At 56.9% G+C, this 14646-nt stretch overlaps 1 protein-coding gene across 1 annotated transcript; it reads right to left on the reverse strand.

Annotated features, from left to right (window-relative positions):
* Positions 1-583: 583 nt before the first annotated feature.
* On the reverse strand, positions 584-13731 carry MEX3A (mex-3 RNA binding family member A). Its single transcript, XM_087772079.1, has 2 exons — positions 13240-13731; positions 584-1698 (listed from the first exon to the last, which is right to left on the reverse strand). The coding sequence occupies exons 1-2, from the start codon at positions 13706-13708 to the stop codon at positions 593-595; spliced, it is 1575 nt and encodes a 524-aa protein (XP_087628205.1). The 5' UTR covers positions 13709-13731; the 3' UTR covers positions 584-592.
* Positions 13732-14646: the final 915 nt, after the last annotated feature.

Raw genomic sequence — 14646 nt, forward strand, 5'->3', positions numbered from 1 at the left:
CTTTCTTTCTATTTGTTTCTTTCTGAGCTCCCAGTTGGGCTGACATCCCTGGGGGGGAGGAGAGTAGGGGCTTCAGACCAAGATGAAGACTGAACGTGGCTGGAGAAGAAAGGCCGGCAGGGCCCTCCCCGCGTCCCTGCTCCCTTCCCCGTCCGATCGAGGTGGCCTGGCTTGGTCAATGCAGAGAAGTCCCAATCTCACCACCAAAAAAAACTGAACTAAACCGCTTTGCTTGTGAGATCCGAGTGTGCGTTCAGAGTACTTGTTTTAAAAAAGACATTGCAGGCTGGAGCATCGTTCGCCCTTCAAAATTTCTGGCTTTGCTATTCATTTTAATTTTATTATTCACTTTTTTTTTTTAAAAAATAACATACATTGCTTGTAAAATAATTTCTTTTTTTTTTCTTCTTCTTCTTCTTTAAATTAATTTATTCTTTCATTCATTCGTTTGTTCTTCAGATGTCATTATTATTATTATTATTATCATTATCATTATTATTATTATTATTATCATCATCATTTTTCTTTCCTGGCCCCCCCCACGCTCCCTTCCTACCCCCACCCCCCCACCCCAATGCCCTGCTCTGTCTCTTTAGGAAAATATTCTAATGGCCTGAGTGGCTGCAGCGTGGCAAACCGGGCACTCCGGATCAGTCCTCTCGCAGATCCTCACGGCACACTCCATGCAGAAGAGGTTGTGGCCGCACGGCACCAGAGCTGCCGTAACTTCGCTTTCAAAACACACCATGCACTCGCGGCTGCTGGAGACAGACGTCCGGGCAGCGGTAGTCGTCCCCAGCTTGGAAAACCCTTGGAGCGGTTCCCCCTGCGACCGCCTGGGGAGACCGGAGAGATTGGGCTCTTGGATGGAGGAGGACGGGGAGCGATGTGAATTTGGGTGGATGGCGCCGGTACTGCTGGACCGCTGCTGCTTCGAGAAGAGCACCGAGACGGGGTTGGTGTTCTCCTGCCCAGCCCACATCGGGGCACCCGACTCCGGCACCCCGTAATAGAGATCTTGCTTGTTCACGCCATAGTTGGGGAAGAGGTAACCGTAATTGAAGTCGTTTTGGTCATTCAGCCGGGGGGTCTCGTAGACGGGGTCGACGGAGCAGTCGCCGATGCACCCCAGGCTGTTCTGCCGGAAGGTGGAGAGGGGCTTGCAGCCCGGCGCCGGCGTATGGACCCGCCAGGCCTCCGAGTAGCGGTTCTCCATGCCGGAGTCGGGGCTGCTGGAGAGGAAGTCGTTCTCGTTGTTGTATTCCAGGATCTTGCCCGTCCTCACCGCGATGTGGGTCTCGATCTCCTCCCGGGCGCGCTCAACATTGCCCGGCGCGCCGGTGATTTCGAAGACGGGGTCCCGGTCCCGGCTGGGCGTGATGATGTAGGTGTTGGTCTGCTGCTGGATCCGCTTGATGGTGGCTCCTTTGGGGCCCACCACCAAGCCCACCACGCGGTAGGGCACGCGCACCCGGATGGTGACTTGCCCCGGCAAGGTAGGAGCGCTGCCAAAAGTGGTGCCAGCCTTGTTGCGGGAGGCCCTGATCATGGAGAAGTGCTCGGCAGCGGAGATGATCTCCCGCCGGGCCATGGCCACGTCCTCCCGCCGTCCCGTCACCATGAAGACCGGCTCCTCGCCCCGCACTGGCGTCTTGATGTAGGTGTTGGTCTTTGCCCGCAGGGCTTTGATCTTGCAGCCTTGGGGAAGAGAGAGAAAACAAGGCAGGGAGGTTAGAGAGGCTGTCCCGCCACCCTCCCCTCTCCTCAGGAAACCAGGCTGAGCTGCCATGTTTTCAGCAGGCCCTGCACCACGCAGCAGCCACTGCCCGGGGACCTAAAATGAGGGAAAGGCCCTTTTCCCCCTAAACCCGATAGGAGAAATGCCAGAGGGAGGTTTCCCCCTCGCCATCCCCATGGAGCTCCTCCCTCGGGAGCTCCCCGCTCCCTCATCCCATGGCAGGTGTCACCATTTTGCGTGCTGCCCCCCACCACCGAAATCAGAAATCCTCCCCTCAGAAATCAGCCACTTCTCAGCAATCACCCCTCGGAGATCTCCCTTTCACACACCCGCAAGCACCAGGGAGCTGGGGGGATTCCAGCCCTCCCCACGGGCCAGCAGTCCCCGTGAGGAAGCACTGAGGCCCGGGCCCCGCCATGCTGCCCCTCAGAGAAGATGGCCGCCCTGGCTCCCCTCTGGTCTCTCCCTCTCTCGTCTCAGCTCTTGGGACAGGAAGGATTCGGCTGACACACAGGGCCGCCACAGAGGCTGGAGATGACAGAAGAAAGCAGGGAGACGCTGAGTCCACGGCCAGGCATGGCCGACGTGGAGCCCCTTTGTTGCCCTGCGCCAGCTCATGGGGAGCATGAGGGGAGAGACGTCTGCCATAACTCAAGAGAGCAGAGCCCTCCGCAGGGACTTCTGTCCTACCGTGGAGCTTTTGGGGTGAACCCGGTGCGACCCGGGTCACTTTTGGCAGGCCAAGTTTGGGGTGGGGTGTAGCAGAGACGAAGCAATTTGCACTCCCCGCCTCATATACGGTGGGACCCCAAACGTCAGCACCGCTAGAAGGCCAAGGGGGTAGCAGGATGCCGGTATTTGCTTTGGGGTCAAAACAGCAAGAAATGGGGCAGGGCTGCCCTCCCGTGTCCACGCACAGCCCCACCACGCAGCGAAGGCATGGCGGTGGCTGCCCGGGGAGGGGAGGCCATCCAGCCAAGGGCTGCATTTCTCCCTTGGCTCTCCATCTGGTCCATCAAACGCTGATGGCCGCAGGCCTCCCCACCACAGCGGTCCGGGCGCTCGGACCCTTTCCTGAGGTCATTTGCCATGCCAGTGCTTTTGTATATCGGTATCCACCTCCCTGGAGCCCACCGAGACCTTTCCCCCTGCTCCTTACAGCTCAGAAAACATCTTTCTGCTTTTCCAAAAAAGGCAAGAGACTTTTCAGTGTGTTTTGGCTTCCAAATCGTTTTTTAGAGGGGTTTAGAGCCAGCTGTGTGACTCCAGGTTCCTAGATGACACTAGGATGCCATCAAGCAACTAAATATTGTTACAGATGTGGCACAGTTTTCTAAACTACTTCTGGAAACCCTCCCTGCTGCTGTCCCTCTGATCCCTCTCTCCAAAAGCCTTACTCGGTGCCTGAAGGCACTTTCAAAGCCTGGCACCATGTTCCCATGCAGACTGGGGCTTCCTCTGCGGGGAGGTTTGCTCCAAGCTCGGGTCTCTTAAGAAAAATTGAAAAATGTGATTCTCCAGGGCACCACATTTCTACGAGCGCAGATGGAGTAAGGCGAGCATTTTGCCCTGGTTTCCCAAGGATTCAGGCATCTGACCCGGGGCTCATGGAACAAGAGGATCGGGATATGGCACTGAAACCTCTGTGGGATCCCCCACCTCCTCCCCACCCCATCTTCTCTCCCCAAAAGGAGCCCATCTCTTGTCCTCTCCTCTGGCCGTCTGACACCAGCAGGTTTTCCTCAACGTACTGCGCTGACATCATACTTTAACACAGGATGACCTGCAAACGATGCTTCTGCAACCAAGAAATTAAGATTCCTCAGCCTGCGGGCTGGAACATTATTATTTATACAGATGCTAATAAATAACCTCTCTCCCAGCTGGGAGTTCAGGGCTGCCACTCACTTTGTGTTGCCACTTATCTGCAGCTCGTCTCGTCAGACACAGACTTGTGACATCAGGGTATTTACAGGAACGTAACGATCCCACCACCGCGTATCATTAGCAAGAATCGAACCCTGCACCTTTGGAGCCTCGTGCCACTACAGCTGACAAGAATAATTCCCCGCGCTCGCAGCGGTGGCAGGCGCCGCACACGGTACAACCAATAGCTACAGCTGCACAAAGCATGCTCAGCCCGCCGGGTCACACTCGCATCTCGCAACATCGCATGGGCACCGGGGTGCAGCCTCGTCAAACTGCAGGAGACTGCGCGAACACGAAACCTCCCAGCATCGCTCTGAAACCCCACCGCCTGTCAGAGGGTTTTGGCATTGGCGTAGGACACGTGCCGGTAAATCCTGACTTTGCTGTCGACACCCAATGCGACTCTTAACTCCTCAAAGCTACTTCAGCTCTCCGAGCCTCAGTCCCCCATTTGTGGAACGGGAAGAATAGCTGCCTCTTGCTCTGCGTTACGGCAAAACTTCCTATAATACTTAGCATTGCGATGCTGCTGCATTAAACCCATCTCTAAGCCACTAATTTCACGTTCCTGGTGAATGGAAATGCTAGATCTGACCCAGAGAAGGAGCTGGGCAAATCCCCAAAATCCAAACCAAATCCACCGCCTGCCAAGTCTAATGTAGCTCACACGTTACTCCCCGCCGAGTTTGCACCCTGAAGTATATTTGCAATGCTTTGTTTAGTAAAGTTTCTAAACAGCTGATGTGGACCGATGGTCATCTACAGTGTTGCGTTATTAGTACTTAGGAAACTCGAAGAACAGGACTTCACGGTGCTAGGCACGACACCGCTGTAGGAATAAACCCACGCAGACAAAATCACAGAATAAAGCTTCATCCCAAGGAGCCCCTGGAGGGCGGGATAAAACCGTGAGGGGTCACCTATGCCCTCCCGCAGCCCCAGGGCAGGCTCGGCTCTCCCTGACCCATCCCCGGCAGACATTTCCCGGCTCCGCTCCTATGCTGCTCGCTCCAAAGATGGAGATTCCATCTTAGGAAGATTAACCGAGATGCCACCATTTCCCCAGGGATATCACCGGAGCGTCGCACGGAAAGAAAGGGGGTGTTTGCGGCAAGCATCCGCGCTGGAAATTACTCCCGTGCATCACCCCAGACTGAAGCAGCGTTTGCTGAATTCCTCGGTGACCCACGTTCTGCCTCCCAGGAGCGCGAGGCTTGCTCCCGTTTGCAAAAGGACCTCAGGTAGGCGTTTGTCAGGGCTGGGCTTGGGTTCGGCGTTTTTCTAAGCCACGGGACAATGACTGCGTGTGGGGGGAGAGGGATCTGAGCCCAGCACGAAGGGAAACAATCAAAGAGGCGACACGGAGGGTCAGGCAAGCAGAGCAGTGACAAAGGACAGGGGCTCCATGCTGGGGACAGATGGAAGGAAACGGTGGCAAGGAATACACACGAATGAGGGCAAACGTAAGCGAGTTCCATGAGCTGGAGAGGGTGGGAGTGAGTTAGGGACGGAGGAAAGGTGATGGAAATTGAGGGAGAGGCACGCTGCGATCCCTCCGAGGGAGGCGGAGGATTAGGGGTGTGGAGGCAAAGGACAGACACCCCAAAACGGCAAAAGGGAGACGGGCAAGGAGAGAGCGTGGCGAGAGGCGGAGGGAGGATCTAGAAATGGACAAAAGGACGCGTGGTGCAGTCGATGGTGTGAGAAGCAGGGGGAGGAGGAGGAGGGAGGGTCTCCGTGCAGGCCTGCAGACAGGAAAGCCAGCTTTGCAGAGACAGACAGATGGGGGATCCTGTGCTTAAAAGCGGGAGAAAATAACCCCACAGGAAATTAGACCAACTCCATCGCGACCAGCAGCCCAGCGGGTTCGGTGGCCCAGATCTCTCGCAGCTCTAAATTGGTACAGACAACAGGCCAAGCCACCAGCAGTATAAATCCAGATAACTCCACCAACTTCCAAGAGAGCCGCGCTGATTTACATCAGCTAAAATCAAGCTGGGCTTAAATCTGATTTCCCCACTTAGTGCCAAGGCTCCCAGCCCAGCTCAACCCCAACCCTGACCTTGCTTCGTACAACTAAATAGGGGCTGAGCCTCCTTTGACATCGCCCTTTTTCTGACAGCACAGCCAGTTCAGGATGTGGCCCTTTATATCCTGGCCGAATGAGTAGCACGGTCCTATGTGCTTTTTTCAAATGAAATTTGTCCTGTATGTTGTTTGGTTTTTTTTAATGAAAGGCTTTCTTCATGCGTAACTGAAATTTGAAAACAACATGCAACAAACCGCTTTACTCGGTGGATTATTAAAAGGGGAGAGAACTGCTTAGTAGGTGGTGGTAAAAATGTAAAACTAAGAGGAGAAAAGGACCCGTAGAAACTATAATAATATATAACTTTGCCGTAGCGTTCTACTCTTTAAGGCAGCGTGCAGACATCAGCTAATTGATCCCTGGCAGACTCCTGCCAGTTAGATTTTTATATTAGAGAGAGAATTAAGCCCTTTCTTGTTGTGGTTCCACTACCTAGCTTCTATTATTCTGGTTTTTGCCAATAACACAGATCCCAAAGCATCTGACAAAGGAGGCTTGTATGATTATTTCCTCCCCCCACCCCTTTTTCTTTTTAACTTCAGTTAACTGATTGCCAATTGACTCAAAGTAAATGTGTTTGCAAATTACTCTAGTAAGCCACAAATGTTAACATACAGGAACAAACCCTTGAGGACTGTCAAGCCTCCGGCACCCAGACCAGTTATCTAACTGGAATTAATCCGCAGAGCAGCTAGCTCTGGCGAAAAACGAATAAATAAATCGAGCCTAGACATTGCCAAACTGGGGAGGGGTGAGGGAATCAGGGGGAGATTTGGATGCACAGCCACATTCTCCTCTCTGCTTACCCCTGCATCAGGGGTAAATAAATCCCTCAAAACTAACAGGGAAGGCTTCAAGAGTTTGGTCCACCTGTCCAGCTAAGGCAGCTGCTCACGAGGGCAACAAGGGTGTAGGATGCGTCCGATCTGACTGCCGTTTACTGCGCGTGAACCCATCCCAAATCTTTTCTCACTCAGAGCGGCGTAAACCCAACGGGCTTCCGCGGGACCTCACCGTGGTTTGCACCGAGGCTCCCGTGCGCTGCTCTGGCAGCGGGAAAAGGCCGGAGCGGTGCACGGGATGGATGCGCACTGGATGTACCCACCGCACCATGCACGGTGTAAACGCCAGCAGAAGAACAGTGGGAAAATGTCCTAGCCATGCCTATGGAGTAGTTCCATCGGATATTTTACTTCAGTGTAAATTCAGAGCTAAACCCGCTGACAACCTTCTCGCTGCTAGTAGAAGGCCAGATCCTGCACAGGTACGTACTGCTACTGATGCAGTCCTACCTGGCACAAACTGGCACACCTCCAGCACGTGCCAGTTCATGCCCCGAAGCGTGGGCTTCACCTGCAAGCACCGGAGGTGCTGTGCCAGCTTCCAGCAAACAGCGAAGGATCCAGCCCCGAGGTGGGTTTTTTTTTTGTTTGGTTGGGGTTTTTTGTGCGGTTTGGTTGGTTTTTTTTTTCCTACAAAAACACACCACACAAATCGCTCCTTATATTTCTCGTTTTCATCAGATACAAAATTATCCCTACAGACAAAAGATTCTTAGTCCTCTTCTCATTTATACTAAGGCACCTTTACACTGCACTGGTATAAATTACACCTGTAAATACCCCACTTAGGACATTTTGACATTGCCGGTGTGGTATAAGAGAGCCTAAGGGCAAATTAGGACTTGGTCTTTTTTCTGTTATAGTCATAAAATTAAAGAGGACCATAAAATAAACAACCCTCAAATATCTCTGGTAAGGTGGGGCATTCTTTTCCCATTTAAGATGAAAGCCATGTTAAAAGACAAGCACACAAAGAACATCACAAATAAACCCTCCTGAATATCTGTGGGGTAAGATTTTGCTGCATTGAAAATCTGATGAAAGTGGTGTCAAAAAACACAAATGCACACAAAAGGACCACAAACAAACAACTAAATCCCTTTGCATTGAGGTTTTATTGTACTGATGATGCAAGTTGTGTTTACAAGAAGGCGAAAAAAACCCCAACACACCACCACGCCACGAAAATAAGCAACCACCTCATTTCAGCCCAGCGATTTGAAGCTTTTTCATGCAGCGATGAAAGTTGTTTATTAAAAAAAAAAAAGGGGGGGGGGGGGCAAAAAAAACAAAAAAGAAAAAGCAACGCGACCCAAAAGCAACAATCCAGATGCCACAGACAATCGCCGCCTTGTTGTGCGGCGGAGGAAAGTTGGGAACTGGGGCTGGAAGCCCCCCGGCCCCGAGCAGCCGCTCTGTGCCAGCAATGCATCACATCGGGGTGGGTGTGACCGCGGCCCCCCGCATGGCACAATCCTGCACACGCTCGCGGCCGGACACGGCGCGCGGGGGGAAAGCGGGGCAGGGCGAGCTGGCGGGGGGACGCGGGAGGAGGGGGCCGCCAGACAAAGGCAGGAACGGGGGCCCCCACCCAACGCCAGCACGCTTTCCCACTGCCCTAGATTCCGGCCGGCTGCTCTGCGGCGCGGTTCACTCGGTCAGCGCGGCATCCAGCAGCCGGATCCGATGCGCGGAGCGTGCGTGTCTCCCTAGAAAATTCCCTTTGTCTCTCTCCCAGACCCATTTTCTCCTCCCACCTCTAGTTCAAACCGCACAAAGTCGATCCCATTCTGCACTTTTCCCTGGTGTAAATTCAGATGGATTCTCATTAACACTTTCCAACAATCTGACACCGGCTGCAATTTCTCTCTCGCTTTAAGGCCCGTCTCGAGCTGCTAGAGCGGCATAAGGAGGTCGGTTTTCAGGCCCCACCAGACCGGGTGGCTTCAGCTCCAAGATTTCCGCGAAGCAAGCGGAGAACAGGATCTGACCCCCTCGCTGCTTCTCGGATGCTGTACATCCACCTCCACATGGTGGGTGGGGGAGCTGCAATCATCAGACTTCCTCAATGAAAAAGCCTTCCTTGGACTATTTTTAAATGCTGAAAGCGTTAGAGCATGTTTGGAGCTACACAAAGAGCCCAATCACCTGGGGTTAGTGGGGCCTCTTGTTATTTGACTTCACCTTGCCAAGAAAGAGCAATTTATGTTAAGCTCCTCTCTCACATCATCTCATTCCTGTTGACAACGGGCTAGTTAGAGCAGGCTGGGAGATGCTTCATCAAAGGGTGTCTCTGGGTACAGGTGACAATGGATGCTACTATTGATGATGAGAGCAAAAATACTCTTACAGGGAAGGTACCCGCTGGGAGTGGGCAGCTCGCACGGCTGTGCTCCACGCAGCACGAAGCCAAACTGCCCCACTACCTTCTCCCCGTGCCTGCACACACCAGGCACACAAAGAACCACGGCCACGTCTCCTTAACTACAAGATCCAGCCTTAAATGTGCCCCGCTTAGAGTCCAGCAGCCTCTTCTCTGGCTCCGCTGACATCGGCCCAGTTTGTCACTGGGAGCGGATTTAACGCTGGCAGAAAAGTCAGATACGCATCTCCATCGGTCTGATCTACGCCTGCCTCGCGTGACTTCTAGGGAAGAACCTGGACATCTCGGTGGCTGAGGATTTCTGCCCCTTTCGAAGTTCACAGCCTGAACGGCCAAAGCACGACGCCCTTAGACACTCTCCACTCTTCCCAGCATCTCTCCCCTCTCAACCCACACCCTTGGGTTGCAAGGACCTTCTCCTTTGCAACTCCTTGGTGCCCCACCATCTCCTCAAAAATCACCTGCAAACCGCTTCGGTGCTTTGTCTTTACACCCTGGCAAATTGATCCGCGTAGCTCTGAGAACACGCGCGGTCCCGGAAAGGGTGTTGCAGGGAAGATGCCCACAACAAGAGCTGGCAGGCGAAATACAAGAGCCACCGAGCACCCGAGTGCACCACGCAGAGCCAGAGCGGCTCCAGGACCAGCGAGCACCGTGCGTGCCACGGCACACGCCAGGAGGTTCAGCCACCCAAGCGTGGCGCGGCTGGAGTCCACACTCTTGCCAAGGGAAGGAGGGAACGATCCGCAGGAGCTGCGACACCGGCAGAGACGCCCCTGCTCCTCACCCAGCAGCGACAGGAGGGCATGCGTGGAGGTCATGGCTCCACTTCCAGCCAGGGAAGGGAAGTCATTGCCAACCATGGCCAGGGGCAGAGTGGAAGAGGTCATAAACGTCAGTCAAAGGGATTGTTATGACTTTATCCCCTCATCCTTTTCCAGTTTCCTCTCCTTCACTCCAATCTGCAAAGCAGTCCTTGGCGCAAACCACCAGCCACCCGGCTCTCCACCGCGGACCCTGGGGCACCACGCTGGAGGAGCAGCTCTCGGCGCCTGTCCGGCCAATTCCCGCAAAGTCCCCCTTTCAGCAGTCCGCCATCTCGTCCCAGGGAGCCCCCCATCCCGCCCGGCTAGCGACCGCGCCGCTGAAGAAGCGCTGCTCGAATTCAGCGCACAAACCGGCACCACCGCAAACTCGAGCGAGGTTTCCAGCACGCGATTGGCTCCGCGAGGGCACGTTAGCAGTTCCCGGGGAAAGCAGGGAGACGCCAAGCACAGGTCCTGCAGCATCTCTCCTTCCAAGGGGAGCCACCCCCTCCGCCACAATTAAACCTCTTCGCAAATCACACTTACAAACGTTCCAATAAAAATATATGGGGCTTGAGCCTTATTTATACTCAAGCGCCTTTACGCTCTTTGGGCAAAGTAAAGGGCAGTCTTGGGGCAGGTGGAAATCCCATTGCCAGATCCATGGAAAAGGGCCCCCGTGCCCAGATCCAGGCCTCTTACACACATACATGTCAGTAAGGTACACTTTCAAAGATGGTAGATATTATTTTAAAATAATACGAAGGAACAGTGTGGTTCGTCAGATCAGAAAACATTAAGTTAAAGAAAAAGCTCAAGCCTGTTACCCAAAATAATTTTTATTTCGCTATTACCTTTTTCCCCCCCCTCTTTTTCAAGATGCTCATCACCCTATCCACAAGTACCCAGAAAACACTCGTTTCCCTAGCAAACCATCAGCCCCACGAGCAGTATTACCAAGGGGGTGACAACCTGCAGTTTCTGGGTTCCCCCTGGGATTCCCGGTCAGGCCCCCCTGAGAGCGCAGGATTCGGCCCCCCAGGGTGCCCTGCACCCAGCTCCATCCGAGACCAGACCCTCGTCATCTGGCCTTCCGCACAAAAACAAGACCCAGGCGACATTCCTGTAGGCCTTTAAAAAGAACCGTGGGCCACAATCTCTGCTGGAGTCAAGAGCTGCGGCTGCGGGGACTCTGCCGAAGCAATCTTGGTTTCTGCCAGCGCAGGATGCGGCCCACCCGTCTCTATAAAGGGGCACAGCTTACGCCGTCGGACCCACTAACTGATGGAGCGCTGCCGAGCCCGCCTCGCCGCGGCTCTGGCCCACTGACATTTCCCAGTTTCCCAGATGTGGGAAAGCCCTCACACACACACACACACACACACGCGCGCGCGCGCTAAAAATGGTGGAAAAAATCCAGGTCTCCACGTTCCTCTCCATCACTCCGGCCGCAACGGGCACGCCGCTGCGTACCGAACGCACCGAAACACACCCCCTTCTCGGGAGTTTGGGGTAGCGGTGAGATCCAGGAAGAAAATAGCCCGGGCACCTCCCGCATCGTCTAACGTTTCCCCTCGATTCCGCCTGCCGAATCTTCGCTCTTTTCTAACTTTATTAAACAAAGGGGGCCTGATTCTCCACGGCCTTGCACCCGCCAGCGCAGAGTTGGTGCAAAGCCCCGCCATTTCTGGCTGCGCTCAGCTCGCGGCGGTGTAAAAGCATCACGGGCAGGATCAGGCCCGGGGTGGGGGGGAGGATCTTCTCGGCCATACCTTCGCCCCCCTCTCCAGCCCGCTTCCCCGGCGCGGGGGCCGCGATCCCAGCGGGGCGGGAGGGAAGCCAGAGCAAGAGCCGTTCCCTCCGCTGCAGACGCCCTGAGTTTTGGGGGAGCACGGCACCCCGCCACGCTCCATCCCAGCACGGGGACCGGCTTCTAGCTCCGCCAGCGGGAGAGAGCCGAGCCCCCAGCGGCCCCATTGTTCCCATAACACGCACCAGCCCAACGATGCACGGCCATTAGCCATTTGTATCCCCGTGGCTTCTCCTTGCCCACCTCAGCCTCTGCACATCCCCTCCTGGGAGCGCTGGCCCCAAGGAGCCACCCCCCCGCCCCGTCAAACTGCAAACCCCCTGCTCGGGTGATTTCAATTCCCAACCCAAGAGGAAGCATCTGGATTTGGAGCCGCAGTCTCTGCCCGTCACACTTCCAGAGCGTCAAGTTACTTGCTTAGAGAAAGAAAAAAAAAAAAAAAAAAAAAATCCCACTTAGCCACACTATTATTATTTTTTTTTTTTTTTTTCCCTTCTTCTGTAAGCCACACAAAACTTCTCTCGCCAGCCCCAGGGTTTCACCCCGCTCCCGCAATGCCAGCGGGCGGCTCGGCGGAGCGGCGCCCCCCCCGCCGCGCACCTCGCCCCCACACGCACACTCGGGAGCCCGGAGCGGTGGGGGTGGGCGAGGGGTGACTTAAGAGTGGGTGTGGTGTAGAGAAAGAGAGAGAGAGAGAAATATATATATATAATTTTTTTTTTTTTTTAAAGCCCTCCTCCATTCCACCTCGCTCCGAACGGAGCCGTAAGGAGAACAAAAGCATCACTGTCGCGGAGCGCGGTCAGCGGCGGGGCCGGGCGGCGGAGGCGTGCGTGGGGCCCACGCGGGACGGCCGGGTGCCCGCTGCGGGGTCCCCACCAGTCACATGGCGGCAGAAAGAGTTCAAACTTCCATTAATCGCTTCTTCGGAGCGGGGCTAGGCCCGCCAGCTCGCCCGCCCGCTCGCCCGCCCGGCCCCGGCCCAACCACACCCCCTCGCTCCGCGAACCCAACAAAGGGGATTTTTCTCCCCAGGGCGCCGAGCCCGGCCGGGCTCAGCCGGCAGCCGGCCCGGCTCCCCTCCGTCCTCCCCCCGCCTTATTTGCCTTTTTTTTTTTTTTTTCCCCTTGTTTTTTTTTTTTTTTTCTTTAAAAAAAAAAAAAAAAAGGAGGAGGGCGGAGAGCGCGGTTGAGGAGCGGCTCTTTCGCAGAACCGGAGGAGCGGCGGGCTCGGGGGCTCCGGTGCAGACAGCCGGACAACCCACGCTGGCATTCCCATATAGATTTTCCCCCCTACCAAAAAAAAAAAAAAAAAAAAAAAAAAAAAAAAAGCCCAGCAGAGCAGGGACCCGTCCGCAGCCCCGGGACCCCCGCTCCGCCCGGGGCTGCCGAGCCCCGCTGCCCCCGCCGCTTTGTCCCCCGACGGGGCTGAACCGGCCGGGGCTCGGGTGCCCGGCCCCGAACAATGGGAGGGAAGGGCGAGGGGGCAAGTTGGCGGGGCGGTCCCCAGCCCTCCCGGCCGCGGGGGGAAGTTTCCCGTGGAAAAGGGGCCCGGCCGGGCTTGGGGTTTGAGGGGGGGGGGGACGGACGGACGGACGGACACACACCGGCGGCCGGGCGGGGACCGGCGCCCCGGCGCTCACCTTGCCGGCCCACGATCTCGGCCACGTGTTCGGAGCTGGGCACCGGGACGCACTCGGTGGTGTTGGAGCTGCTCTTCAACCGCAGCTCGGCCTCCTTATACAAAGCGCACAACTTAGGTTCCGCCGCCCCGGCGCTGGGAGCCGACGAACCCTTCGGGGCCGGGGGAGGCGGCGGCGGCGGCGGCGGCGGCTGCTGCTGCGGCGGCGGCGGCGGCGGCGGGGGCTGCTGCGGCGGCGGCGGCGGCGGGTTATTGTTGTTGTTGTTGCTGTCCTCCACCAGCACCACGGCGGAGGAGGAGGAGGAGGAGGAAGGCTCGCCTAGCCCCAGCAGGCAGAGCTGGTCCAGGGCGAGCTGCAGTGCCCGGTCATCCTCCAGCAGCGCTCTGTCTTTGCCGCTCCCACCGAAACAGCCTAAATCGCCGAAACCCCCGTTCCTTTCCATTATCCCTGGTACTACCAGGCTAGGCATGGCTAACAAAGACTTGAGAGGGGGTTGGGTGGTGGTGGTTGGTTGGGGAGGGGGGGTGTGAGAGCGAGAGGAGGGGAGTGGGGGGGGGGGGGGGGACACAAAGAGCTCGGGAGGGAGAAGGGAAAAAAAAAAAGGCAGAGGGAGAGAAACAGAGAGAGAAAAGGACCCTCCGCCCACCTCCCCTCCGCCTGGCCAAGCCCCTTTCTCTCTGTAACCCGAGCTCCCTCGCCCAGGCACTTCCAGCCCGCCAGGGTCCCCCCGCCGCCGCCTCCGCCCCCGGCTCCCAGCCGCCGGCGGGGTGTGCGGAGGGCCGGCGGGGCGCGGGGCGGCGCGGAGCCCCGCGGGGGGAAAACTCTTTTGTTTGAAGGCGGCTGGGCGCAGCGGGAGGCTGCCCCGGCCCGCGGCCTGCTGGGGGATGTAGTCCCCGGCCGCCGCGCACACCCCCGCCGGCGCGGCGGCGGCGGCGGCCCGCGGGGGGACCGCGGGGGGGGGGGGGTGTCCCGCGGGGGGAGGGCGGGGTGCGGGCCCCCTGGGTCGTGGGTGGAGGGGGCGGCGGGGGTCCCGCTGTGCCGTGGGTGGAGGGGGCTGCAGGGGCACCCAGTGTGACATGGGTGGAAGAAGCTGCAGCGGGACCCGGTGTGACATGGGTGAAGGGCTGCGTGGGGACCCCGTGTGCAATGGGTGAAGGGCTGCGTGGGGACCCGCTGGGTCGTGGGTGGAGGGGACTGCAGGGGGACCCGCTGGGTCGTGGGTGGAGGGGGCGGCGGGGGTTCCGCTGTGCCGTGGGTGGAGGGGGCTGCGGGGGGACCCAGTGTGACATGGGTGAAGGGCTGTGTGGGGACCTGCTGTGACACGGGTGGAAGGGGCTGCAGGGGTCCCGCTGTGGCATGGGTGAAGGGGTGCAGGGGGACACAGCGTGCAATGGGTGAAGGGCTTCA

The sequence above is a fragment of the Nipponia nippon genome, unplaced genomic scaffold, assembly GCF_047370975.1.
Source record: "Nipponia nippon isolate SJK-2023a ecotype South Korea unplaced genomic scaffold, ASM4737097v1 scaffold_36, whole genome shotgun sequence".
NCBI lineage: Eukaryota > Metazoa > Chordata > Aves > Pelecaniformes > Threskiornithidae > Nipponia > Nipponia nippon.